The sequence below is a fragment of the Centruroides vittatus genome, unplaced genomic scaffold, assembly GCF_030686945.1.
Source record: "Centruroides vittatus isolate TY-2023 unplaced genomic scaffold, ASM3068694v2 contig_1112, whole genome shotgun sequence".
Lineage (NCBI taxonomy): Eukaryota > Metazoa > Arthropoda > Arachnida > Scorpiones > Buthidae > Centruroides > Centruroides vittatus.
The window spans coordinates 141290-155710 of record NW_027120714.1 but is presented as its reverse complement, the minus strand read 5'-3'; the positions used below and the strand labels follow the sequence as shown (position 1 = coordinate 155710).

General features: G+C 28.5%; 1 protein-coding gene across 1 annotated transcript in view; it reads left to right on the top strand.

The window, feature by feature from the left end:
* Window positions 1-2674: 2674 nt before the first annotated feature.
* Window positions 2675-14421, top strand: part of LOC136976604 (myosin heavy chain, non-muscle-like) — a 79352-nt gene continuing 67605 nt past the window's right edge. Inside the window, 1 exon segment of the mRNA XM_067271940.1 lies at window positions 2675-3245. Coding sequence (XP_067128041.1) covers window positions 2886-3245 — 360 coding nt within the window. The 5' untranslated portion in view covers window positions 2675-2885.

The window sequence follows — 14421 nt, the reverse complement described above, 5'->3', positions numbered from 1 at the left end:
AGGGCGGCAGGCTGCTAACCTTGACCGCTCGGCCATCCGGCCCCCGCTATTGATAGATTAGCAAAAAATAAGTCTAAAAATCTTATATCATTCTTCCATGATAAATTTTCCTCGCCCAAAAAAAAATCGCGAAAGTAAAATCTTATAATCATATTATCAGCCGTACTGTGCAGTTTTATAACAACTTTTTCAAGTTTACGAACAAATAGTACCACAATTTATACATTGTAATTGTTAAAAAAAATTAAATTATATTTTAAGTTAATAAAAATCTATCTTGAAAGTGTCGAAAAATCGATTTTTTTAGGTGCCGCCTGTATGGAATGAACTCGTAACTGCAAATATCAAAAGTTGGGTCTGGAAATTTATTTTCTTTATGAGCCTATATCTTGAAAACTTAATAAGTGATTTAAAAAATAAAAAATAGTTTTGAACATATATTTTCCCTATCTACCCATAGCTCGCGGGAGTGCACTTCGTACTGAAGCACAGTATATAAACATAGTATGTATTTCACACCCCCCTCGCCACTTAGACTATGCTTACGACAACAAGTCGATCGCGACACATTTTTAAGATAAAAAGTAGATCTTATGTACACAAAAGTTGGCCACCCCTGATCTATACAATTTCTATTAGCTCTGAATCGTGTGATATGCTTTAATTTTACCCGCAAGCTTCACAAAACAGAGGTACAACAATACTTTACGCCGATAAATTAGTTCGACGGACTAATCGATACTTGAAATCTCTAAAAAAAATCAACAAAAACAAAATAAATCATTAAAACTGCAAATGCTGTTAAAGTAATGAAATTTCGTTCAGTCACAATAGCAGATAACAGCTTCTATTATCAGCAGAAATCAGTTATTAACAAGTACAGTGGAACCTCGCTTAACGAGCATAATTCGTCCCAGAGTCTTGCTCGTAATGCGAAACACTCGTTAAGCGAAACAATTTTTCCCATAGAAATTAATATAAAATACGATAATGCGTTGCACGCCGAAAAAATGCTCAAATGTTTTATGTATAACATTTATTTTAGAAAAATTGTACAATATACACTGTTAAGAAGCGTGAATCATCATAATCTTTTTTTCTAGCACGGAATGAACCTCCTAGAATGAGAATTAGATTTGCAGAAACAAAAAAAAAAACAAAAAAAAAAAAAAATCACAGCTAATATGTTTGATAAACACTCCAAACGATATGCCAAATTCTTGGGTTATGTAAAGGCTATAATTAAATATTAGAAATTAATTAATTTCACTAGAGGTAGGCAGTTATGTTTCCTTCTCGTATTAAATTTAATAATTACAAATACTTAATTTTTAATTCAGACATTTCTAAAATTTAATTTGGAATCCGTCATTAAATTTAATGACCCAAGAATTTGGCATATCGTTTGGCGTGTTTATTATATAATGGACTATGGTTGTTGATGTTTATAAGTAATATGTGTGAACACAAGTTTGGAAAAATATTTGATCGCAAGCGACACTAAGATGCTAGCGGAACGAGTGCTAAACACAGACTGGTGGAGCATGCCGCATGGGCAGAATTCGGGACTTCTCCTCTCTTCATCACTCGTTATGCAAAATATTGCTCGTTAAGCGAGGCAAATGTTTACAATTTGTTTTGCTCGTTATGTGAAATTCTCGTTGTGCGAGGTGCTCGTTAAGCGAGGTTTTACTGTATTAGTAATTAATAGTATGCATGGCAGACGCGTTGAACAGGACAATGGATAAGTTCTTTTATTCCTCCGCGTAACTCCGCGCAAGTGGCATCAGTTTAAACTTTCATGCGGAACGTGTTCCTATATTCCGGCCGTATAAACGGCCACTTATGGTGATAGTTTACGGTGGAAGGCAATAAATGCAAACATAATAATAAAACAAAATATAATTCTTTAAGTACGGAATACCTAATAATATGTACTACATATTATATAAACTGTATTGACAAAATGTATGCAAGTTTAAATGCTTAGTTTAATAACAAATACATAATAGCGAGGTTGCAGCATATTATGACTTAATAAACAGATCTGTTGTTATAATATGTTGTTTGTGGACTAAAAACATACTTTAAAAATTTTAAATAATTGAAATATTTGTCATTTAATTTAATATTTCATAATAATTGAGATTAGTGTAATATAGTACACATTTTATATTATAAATGAATAATTATATTACTTAATAATCATTTTATTAAGATTAAACGAGATCGTCGACCCGGCTACATCTGACATTTTCCCACCATGACTCGAATCTAGTCCGTCTCTGATATTGGCATTTAAAATTAATATATTTTTATATATTTCCTTTTGCAATTCCACATAATTATCAGTCTATAAACATGTTTTTTTTTTCGGAATTGTAAATTTTATTAATCGTTATATTTAAAAATCGAGAAAAGTTGAATTGTTACGTTGTTACGTTGCCCTCTGGAGGCGAAGTCATCGACTCCTAGGAAAAATGCAACATCACATAAATTAAACGAAATATTTTCACGAAGTTGAAAGAATTAGTAGTTCGAACGGAAATAAATTACGTCGGTAATATATATATATAAAATTAGAGACTAGCGCAAAAGGCGAAAATTAAAAACAATTAAGATTTAAATTGTATGTAAAAAAATTTGAAAATTTTTACGGATGCCACCTATTGTTTGAATGAGGAATTACACAGACCGGGTGGTGTGTGGGGCGGTGTCTTCATCAGTCGGTCGGATGTGAGGGTAAGTGGTAGTCGTGCTGTTTAAGTCAAAAGTCGAAGACGAGCTATTAATCCAACGAACACGCAAACGTGTTAAACGAATAAGAATTAAAACATAAATTATCAACATTTCTAGAAGATTAACGGATAAAAGAAGCTTACAAAATGGCGACCGATTCGAACATCCTAGATATGAATCGTGATCCCGAATTAAGATATTTGATTGTGGATAGAAATGTTATTAACGATCCGGCTGCCCAAGCGGAATGGACGGCGAAGAAATTAATTTGGATACCCCACGACTTAAATGGATTTGTTATGGGCAGCATCAAAAAGGATCGGGGAGACGAATACGAAGTCGAAATTATCGAAACGGGTCGAAGGTGCGTGGTGAGTAAGGACGATGTCCAGAAAGTGAATCCGCCGAAATTTACAAAAGTCGAAGACATGGCCGAATTAACTTGCCTCAATGAAGCATCCGTCCTTCACAATCTTAAGGATCGCTATTTTTCGGGATTGATCTATGTAAGTTTTTATGGCATATCTTCCAATGATTTTTACTCATTGTTTATTTATATTATGACTCATCTACTAAAATTTTGCCTCCTGTTGAGCTGAGTGTAAATCCTATTTGTCAGTACAATACACAGATAATTTAAGTCCGGTTAGTCATTCTTATTTATATTCTACATATATGTAATCACTATATATATATTTAGGTAACTGATTAATAGATTGCGATATATACAAAGTTAGTCAAACTGTAATTTTGTATCTCCTATTATTTTCTAAGGAATTTCTATTTATTACATTTATATAAAATTTTGTTAGAATATTGAATGGCCTATAGAATTGACGTGGCGGTTGGTACGAAACTTAAATATAAATTAACATTTTGGTACGTTATTTATCTGTCGATAAAATGGAACCGCTTCGAATGGTTTTTATGGTTTTCCACCGTCGTCTAAAGAGTACGATGCTGCAGATACTTATGTATCGACTAATTTCGTCGTCGAGTATTACCGAGTGAAAAAGAATATTTTGTTATTGTATTTTAAATAGTAAAAGAATGACAGATGTACAGACATATAATAAATAAATATGCCGGCATGTCTTATTTTCTTATTGTATGATAAATAAGAAAGATTCTTTGTGTATTTTGCATAAAACTATTTCAATTTCTATTTATTGAAGTGTGTTGTGGAAAATTTATTTTAATGCGGTCCCTATCCCCCGCATAAAAACAGGTTTGACTGTATTTTTTTCTGTCGATACCATTCCAATTAGGACGCGACTTCAATGATAAACTTGTGCAAATATGGCAATGATTGTCGACGGCATTTGCCGACGTGACAAAAACACGTCCGATGCCAAGAAGTTTGGCAGAATGGATGTTGATTTTCAGTTGTCGCATATTTATAAAAACCTTATTCAGAAAAGAGAAAGTGCACATTCTTTCATATTACTAAGGACAAAAAAATGTTTTACTCGAATTGTATTTAATGATGTTTTTATTAATATTTACCAGACCTAGTTTGATGTTGTGAATTTAGATTTGAGTTTATTTGTCTTTCATTAAATTGGTGTTAGGGTTTCTGTTAATGTTGATAAATAAACAACAGAAAAGAAACGGACATCCAATAAATACAACAGAATGTTTGTTTTACAGATGTTGATGTACTGTACTTAGTTTCTTTTACAATACTGAAATAAGAAATATAGAAAAATCCAATTAACTTAATGTGTTAACAGCCATATTCACAACCAAGAATCAAGAGTTAGAAGTTAACTAGTTATCACTTGCTTTACATTTATGTGAGCACTTTTTTAACTTTAACTCTTGTTCCTTGGTTGTAAATACAGACACAAGTTTTATTTCATATTAACATCTTCAAAGCCAAGACACTGCATTTTCAGATGTGCTTAGATTGTAAATTCTGTTCAAATTTACAATGTAAAAGCATTTAAAGATGAATCAAAGTTTACTTTGTTTCGGTTGCTTGCCATCAAAGAAACTGAATTGCTTGATGGTGAAAACATAAATATCATATTTTATATAAATGTGCCTGAAGCAGAATAGTGTGAAAACTGTAATAGGTCTAGGCAATGAATTGAATGAGAATCTTTATCTTGTTATTATGAATATTATTTAACTTTAACATAAAATGTGAATGAAGGTAACTATACATAGATTGAATATTAGTGACTTTCAGTAATCCAGAATGAATTTGAAAAATAGGCAGATAAATGAAATCTTAATTAATCTGTCATGCGAAACAATTGAAAGTCACATGCTTTAGTACCATGTGCAGTCTGTTTTATATATAAAATTTTTGAAATAATAATGAATTTTATATTTCCTGTTGTTGAACCTGAAAGAACTTAGAATATTGTCTAAGAGTGAATGTTTTACTCCATATATAATTTTTATCATCAGCTTTAAACCACTGCATTTCTTATCTAATAATTTCAAGAATCCAGGATGTTGAAAACATTTTCAATATCCTGTTAATTTAATTCCGTATAACAAAAATTTTATTTTATATATAATTTTAAAACTTAAAGAGAGCAAATTTTATTATTATTTGACATAAAAATTTATGATTAAAAATATAATATGTGAACTACTGTCAAGAGGTAAAATATTGTTGCTATATATAAATATAGTGTGTACATTTTCTTATAAGAAATTTTGTTTTAATGGTTTCAAATTGTATTTATATTAGGATTTTGTATTGTTTATTGTATGGTTTTCTCAGTAAATTAATACATTGCAAAGTCTTAAGTGCTAATTAATTTTGGGTTCCTTGAATATTCAATATTTATAAATGGAATTTAATATTTATTTTTCTTTGTTGTTCCAAGCAAGAGCATTATTTCCTTGTAGGAAAACCCTCTACTAAGATTTTGTAAATTATTATTATTTTTTTAAATAATTATATTATAATATATTAAAGTCAGAATCTTGTATGTACTATAGTTAATTATAAAGTTGATTGGTGAGACTATTTCTATGTATAAAAATTCTTACCATGTCTAAATTTCAGAGTGACAAGACTTTTTAGATATTTATAAATAGTTGTTATTGAATATTGGATCCAATTGTTTATTTCACAAGTAATGTTTTTTGTATACCTAAAGTATAATGTTAAATTATAATAAAACCAACATGGTAACAGTGTTATGAAAGTTTAACACTAGTCTAAAATACTTCTGTCCAAAATTAAAATGGACTGTTTCAGCTTAACAGTAAAAGTTATAGAACGAGTTAGAGTAAGATACAGTTATAGAATAAGTGAAAATTAAACCCAGATTAGAATATTTAAAACTTGAAAATTAACTGGCATTTATTTAATAACTACTAAAAATAAAGAAAGCTTAAAAAGTTTGGTTAATGTTACCTTAGGTAGCCAAGATGGTGGCTCGTCTCTAATTCCAGCAAGGAAACAGTGGGATGCATGTTCTAACCTAACCTATTCTAATAAATTACCATAATTATTAGCAACCAAATTATTAGAATAGGTTAGGTTAGGTTAGAATGTGCGTCCCACTGTTTCCTTGCTGGAATTAGAGCCGCCATTTTACCTAAAGTAACATTAACCAAAAGTTTATAAATTTGCTCTATTTGATTTTTGCTTATTGTTATATGACTATATAGCTTTGTTAAGCTTGAAAAAGCCTCTAATTTTCAATGAAATTAGTTGTCTAGATTAAAAATAATTAAACTTTCATAATGTTGTATTAATTTACATTGTACAATACTATAGAATTGACCAGTTTGTACAGTGTAGCATTAAATTAATCAATGCACCTTTTAAACAGTGGGTGACATTTAAATAATGCTGTTTTAAATCCCATTAATGGATCATCATTGGGTGTCGAAAGGACTTTCTACTGTCTACGCCTGAAAATGGCCCATTAATCAGGTTGAAAACATTAGCACTATTTAAACCTGGTCCACTGTTAAAGGTGCATTGATTAATTCAGCTGAGTAACCACGGTGAGTTCCTCCTTAATTATAGCATTTTTAAGCATCAATGCATTGAATATTTTATTGTAACATTAGCTCTCTTTCAATTTCAAAAAGTATTTTAAAGAATTTGATGTTTTATTTTTAATGATGATAAATTAAAATATCTGGAATTAAAGCACATTTTCTATTTTGTTTCTTTTGGATTAAGAGTATTCTGTAATTTTATTTTTCTGGTTATAGATATGTATTTTCATTAATAGGATTTTGCATGTTGCCTAAAAATGCTTCAATACCTTATCAGCTTTTAAAGCAATGGAAGAGAATTTTCATAACTTGTAAATATATACAATATAGATCTGAAAGAAACTGTAAAGAAGAGATTATGGTTTATCTATTATCTTTGTTGCATGTTCAGTATTTATTTTATTTACAATATTTAATGTATTAATTTGAAACAGATTGGGCTAAGTAAGTAAGTGAAATGAAAAATTAGATTGTTCATTAAGTACTTGACTCTAAGCTAAATAAATATAAATATATTCAACAGAAAAATAACACACATGTATGTACTGTACATACATACAACATAGAGGTAAGCATAGAATTTTGTGTCAGAAATAATTGTTATTGACTAACGAATCTAATTTTGGCAATTTTTTTTATGAATACTTTAATTATTGTCCATCGATAGAAGGAAACATAAGCATAAGTTCTTTAGTATTAGTCATTATTTATCATTTCCAATATGTTTTTAATTATTTTTTCTTCTATCATACTAATCAACAGATGTAAACTATTTGTAACATATCGTATCATAAGAGTTTGCGTTCTTTAGTCAATTCACAAACGAAATAACAGCAAAATAGTTGTTGAAGTAACCAATGTATTCAGTTTTAAAAGATTTTCATTAATCTTAATATAGAATAAGTATTAAAAGAACTAATACATTGGAATTTGAATGTTATGTTACAAAATGTAAACTAGAAAGTTCAGTTAAAAGATTGGAATAATAACTGTCAAAATTCATTAATTAAAGCATAAATAAGAATGTGATAAAGCAAACAAGTTTTGAGATTAGTTGACTCTCTTGCTATTATTTATTCTTCCTAGATAACCTCTGACCTTCCAAATATCATGCTTGACTAAAAAATACAATATTATCATCAATGCTAGAGTTGTGCAAGTTTGGTAATGTTTTATTAGAAAAAACTTGAAAATATTTTCTGCTTAAAATAAAGTGCAAAGGTGACGGAAGAAATATTTTTCTACCATATTTATCATCGACTAGGTTTCTCTTAATCTAATCTCTAAGTGTTCTCTTAATAGCATATGTATCATAGCAGTTATCATAAAAATTTCATAATGCAATGCATGTTTTAAAGCAAAATAATTAAATTAAATTTATCTCTAAATAAATTAAATTCTTAGCATTTCAGTTTAACAATTTTTTCTTATGATATATAATTTATATATATAAATAAGAATATTTTTATTAGACATTAACTCTGCATTTATGTATGGATCTGATGTGTCTGATGAAGTATCAAATAGATAAATTACAAGAATAAAATTTTTATAAAATTTACTTCCTAAATCTGTTAATATTTAATGTGGCTTTTAGTCTAAAAGGAAAGATTTTGTGGTTATTTTATTGATTTTGGGCTTTTTAGACTAAAGGCATTTAAATATGATTCATTAAATTTAAATTACTAATAGAAGGGCGTTACTTGTAGTTGAAGAGGTCAATGGAGCTGAAACTTTATATATCAGTTAATTTTAGGTCAATAAACCTGAAAATGTCTACTTTAGTATCACTTTTAGGCACATCTTGCTAAAAATATTGAGTTAAACACAAGGAACTGAACAAAACAATAAAAATTATGATTATAAAAAATAATACGTAATTTTTTTTTATCGATGAGTCAATACGATAACCAGGATTAGTTATAAATGTTCTTTTGTATAATTTTTAAACATTGGTTAAATATTACAATAATCTGTATAAAAACTAATAATAATTCATTACTATGTTTCCTATTGCGATCATTAAGTGTCATTTTCATATTTTTTCAAGATTGCTAACTTCAGTATAGAAGTAAATTATTTTTCTTTTCTATTTTCTTCTGATTTTAATGTGTTATGCTTAAATTTTTTTCCCCAGATTTTATAATTATTATTATTGTTGTTATTAGAAAATCTGGGGAAAGAAATTTAAGCATTATTATTAGAAATTTAAATACAAGTTCATTTCACTTGATGGATTATAGAATTAACGTGTAATTTTGTTGTATATGCAAAAATAATACAAATGGCTGGTTACTTTTAGGTTCATCAGTCTGAAATTACTTCATAAAAATATTTTCAGCTGCTTTGTCTTTTTCGAGTATAAATAATTTACCTATAAAATAGACAGAAATCCTATTTATCTATTTTTATATCTAATCTCTAAGATACATGAAGTAATCTATTTTATCTCTTGAAAACATTCTAATTACAGTTTTAAAAACAATTTTATGGTCATTATTCAGTTATTCTACTGTTAGCAATGGTATAATTATTCGTGTTGTGCTAATGTGAGACTTCAAAAATTGAGAAATTATATATTTGGGAAAATTTCATTACTACACAGAGTTGAATGTACGCACATTAAGTTTATTTATGAACGAACTCTTTTATATTGCAATCTAAACTAAAAATAAGAAATCTTCAATATATTTAATAGTACTTAAGAGGAGATAACAATTTCTTAACTATTTTAGTTATTAATGCAGTTGAAAATTTAAGCTCTCCCTATTATTGCCAATATAAAGATTTTTTATTTTTAACTTTGATATGCATGTAGTCAATATCTTTATTTATTATTAAAAATTAAAGTAACGTAATAATTGATTGAATATGTTTTACAAATCAGTAAATAAACTCCATTTTACGAAAACAAAAGTTTTTTGTATTAATTTTAACTGTGATACATTTAAAAATAACTAACTTCTGGCCAGTCCAAGTTTCAGTTAACTGTTGACAGGTCAAGGTTGATCTAGTAAATAGAGATTTTTAGCTAGCTGTAGACCATTGTAGTACACAGCATAAATATAATATGATCACCCCTTCATTCATATTTAGTATGTAATTGAGCTTTTAAGTGCCACTAGAATTTGTTACCGGCCATTTGTTAATTTGATATCTTTATGAAAGTGGTTGAGTATTTATTAAATTGCTTTAGAATTTTTTCTGTATATTCCAGTTTGGCAGTACATTATATATAAAGCATAAATGTTGAATTAAAATTTCTGCTAAATTTTTTTATTTATCCATTAAATTGTTATAGACAAATAGAAGAATTAAATATATTTTTCAAGCAATTTCTGATCTACTTTTATTTAGGATGTCTACAGGTATTTAAATATAATAGATATCTTTAGTAGAAATACTTATATTGAGTTCTTATTATTGGAATTAAATAAATGAAAAATAATTCTCTTATACAAAGCAATGGTTCTAAACTTATTGAATGTTTTCTATTAAGCTTTTCTCTCCAAAATGTTAGAATTATTTATCTACAAGTACAAAAAGACTTGTCCAAAAAATAAAATATTATATGATAAATTATTTTTAAATAATTTCACATACTAGTTTAGTTAAGTGTAATTAAGTCTTGTGGAATTAATTGCCACTTCTATAAAAGGACCAATCCAGTTCCAGGTGGGCTGGCATTTTAACATGGTATCCTAAGATGTGCTAGATATGCTTAATAGAATTCATGTCCTGTGAATATGCTGGACGATCCATTTGAACAATATCTTCAGATTCCAGATATTTCTCTACCATATGAGCTCAGTGGGATCTGGCATTATTCATCAGGCTGAAATCTGGACTGACTGCATCCCTAAACATCCTAATGTAAGGTGCAGAATCACATCTGTATCTCTGTTCAGTCACTGACCAGTTCTAAAAGATATGCAGATCAGTCAGCCATTTGTAATTATACCTCACAGACATGCGAACCACCACGATGAAAACTGGACCTATTCTGAATATTTGATGGGTTGTTGTGAGTTCCTGATTCCTGTCAGATGAGAGTAAGTAGAGAATCATAGTTTAAACTATACTGTGACTCATTAATGTAAAAAGCATTTGTGTAATTGTCTGGGCTCTGCTGGTGATGTTAGTGGCTCCATCTTAAACACCCCTCTGGAGGAAGCCATTAGGGGGACAAATGATAGGTGTCTTTGCATAGAAACCTCTCATGCAACCAACTGTAAATAGTAAATCTTATTCTTATGCCAGTGGCTGCTCAAGGTCCACAGTCAGTTTTGCCTAGCTGTTACCTGATATTTCTCTTCTTGATGTTAGCCATATAGTGGCCTCCAGAAGAGGTGATATTCCTGGGGCAGCCTTGTCCTGTATGATGACAAATTTCTCTAGTGCTACAAAACTGCCTTCATAGTCTTGAGATGATATTTTGGGGATGTGTATACTCTGGAGCCTTCTGTCTTTGAGATAATTTCAACAATTTCTGTACACCACATCCTGCTTACAGCAGGAACATGAGGTGAAATATGTGTTGATTTTCACTACCACCTTTATAATGCTTGTCCTTATTTGCATATTCTATGTTATAAATGATGTTCACACACGTTTTCTTTGCCATTACTAAATTGCCATACATATCCATTTTCATTGCATTTTCATCTATGCATCATGTGTTTAGTTCTCTTTCCTACCATTTAAATATATATTTATGTAGTTTTTCTGAAGATGGAGATTAATGAAGAATAGCAGATTAAAAGGGCTAATGAATTCTATAAAGTAAATAGTTATTTTACAGAATTCATTAGTTCTTAAATCTACTAATTAAGGAATGTCTTGAAATATTTTCATACTGATATGACACTACTATATTTATTGTATTATTTATACGAATATTGTAGATATAAATATTCGAATTGTAAACAATTTATTTTTTGAGCTACTGTAAAATTCATAAAAGGATTATATAAAACTTGTTCACTGATTTTAAAATAATAATAATATAATTTTATTTTTTAAAGAGATAGAAATAATAATAATAATAATAACTGTTTAGAGAATATTCTTAATAGTACAAGATAATTTTATTTTGTCTTTAAAGTAGCTGTTTTCTAATTATTTGATCAATAAAACATTGTGGGACCAGCTAAAGTATTGTTACACTTTCTCAGACTATCATCAGTTTGCAGTTAATTTATTTTTTGACATATTTCTTGTTAATAGTCAATATGCAAATATTAATAAGATATTCATCATTAATATTACAATATGTACTTTGTTTACTGTATTATTTTTTCTATTTTTAATTAGTTTTGTTTGTTTTGTTAAGTTAATTATAAGAATTTAAACATGTTTCCTTCACTGTTTTGTATTTTACTTCTTTAAAGTTTAAAAATAATTGAATATTTCTTTGTGTCAATCCAGTGTCACTAGTAGGTAACAAACAATTCTGATAGTAATTGACTACATTACATAATGTAAAGTTGTTTACAAGAACAAGATGACTTCTTTTAAATAGAAAACAGAGAATAAGTTTTTGTTAAAATTAAAGCTCTGGACTATTTTTAATTAAGAATAGGAGAGTGACTTTTGTCAAAAACATACCTTTAAATCTAGTATAAATAACAACTTTTACTCAAACAATTAAGGATGTAAAAAATAGCAATTTGGCTGAATACTGAATGCTACATGTAAATGAAATAGTTTGGCAGCCAAACATTATAAGATTTAAGATTTTACTTAAAAATAATTGTGAAAGTTTAGTTATAAGCCTATCCAAATGATTTATTTAATGCTGCCGAATAAAATAATAATTTAGTTAAATTTAAAATACAGTACAGTCTTGGTAATCTGGCAGCATGCTAGTTTGACATGTTTGATAATCCAACAGTAGTTAACTGTCATGTGTTATTGTCACTGTTGCCAAGTTGTATAAGCTTCCAGTTCTTCTAAATTTGAATATCTTTGAAATGTGGCATGATATCAAGCCTGAGCTTGAACACTCGAGCTTAGGGACAATATTAAAGATTGTTAGGCTCATCATCTGAGGCTGCTCAAAACAGGTATAGTATCTTATAAAAAATATACTGTATAAATATAAAAATCAGTCCTCTGAAATTTTCTACTGAAAATATTGTACCAATACTGTACCTCCCACTAAAGTTCTCACGGTCACTACAATTTCCTGCTAAATTTAGAAATCCATCAACTTTGCAACATTGATTACTGGCGATGGCAATTCACTTAGATGTTTTGATCAGAAGTTCAACTTTTGTTTTGCTGCATCATTAGCAATTGACTCTATGCTGTCAAATTTGTTTGTATGCCATTGTTGGATTTTTGGAAGGTGAATTCAATCTCCTTAATCCAATACTGTTCTGGTCCCATATATGTCAGATTACCAAGATTGTACTGTAATACATTTAAAGATTATTCTATATTAAGTAATGTAATTTAATAAATACATAAAATGTACAACTATAAGTAAATACTTAAGTGAGCAATGAAAAATAGTATAATTTCTCAAACTGTCTTAGAGGAGAAGTTACTGCCAGCAAAACAAGTAATATTTACAAAGTAATCAAAATCAGAACTGTAAGAGTTAAGATTAAACAATTTTTTAATAATAATTTTCTAAAAAAATCATTATTTGTAGAAATTACAGATGTTAAAATCATCTATTTGTAATTTTTTTTAATAAAGAGAAGGTAGATTCTCTTGCCCTAATGAGAATCCATTATTCTTTTTTATAATAGACTAGCAAATGAGCCCGGTGTTGCTCGGGCAAATGATTTGGATGATTTGGTAAATTTTGTACATTTGGAAATTAAGTTATTACTATCAAAAATAAAAAATCTCATCTAAAATAGCACAGTAGAAGTTGTTCTTCAGTTTAAACCTTAATCCTCACCCTCTCCCTCGTGGGGGAATTTTCAAAAATCCTTTCTTAGTGTGCATTTTCATGACTATCCTAACTGTGTACCAAATTTCACCTCTTTAGGTTCAGCAGTTTGCTCTGGGCGATGATGAATCAGTCAATCAGGACATGTGATTTATCTGTATATATAAAATTACAACTGTAGAATTGTAGCTTGTAATACTGTTTTTCTTAACCTGTAACAAATATGCAGTTTGACAATGAGAAAAAGATATTTCCAGAAAAACATAACAGACTTTTATGAGATTCTTTTGTTTTTTCAATCTACAATTGCTAAAAGTAAAATGCTAAATAGAATATAACTTAGGTTTTTTTTTTCCCCTAAAATGTTAGCATGAATATTTAAATTGTATATTTGTAAAAATGAAAATATTGTTCATCTTCATTGCTAGTAACAACTGAAGGATGTCAATACTGTTTTATAATTACATATATTTATATATATAATTTTTATTAGTTGACATTTGCATCTCAAATTGTTTTTCATGGTTAACTTTTACAAGTATTGGAATTTATCATAAAAAATCATGGTATATAATAAGACTTGTTTTACTTTCATATCTTCAAGGTTAATAAGTTTTAATAATTACTACGTTTAGGTTAATAACACATAAAAATTTGCTATTTTCAAACAGTAAAATTTTTTTATTAACATTCTAGAAATAATTCTTCAAAATTTGTTATAAATTACTAACTGAATCATTGTTAGTTTTGATATTGATTCTAAATGTTTAAATATTTGATAAATTCAAATAAGATCATTG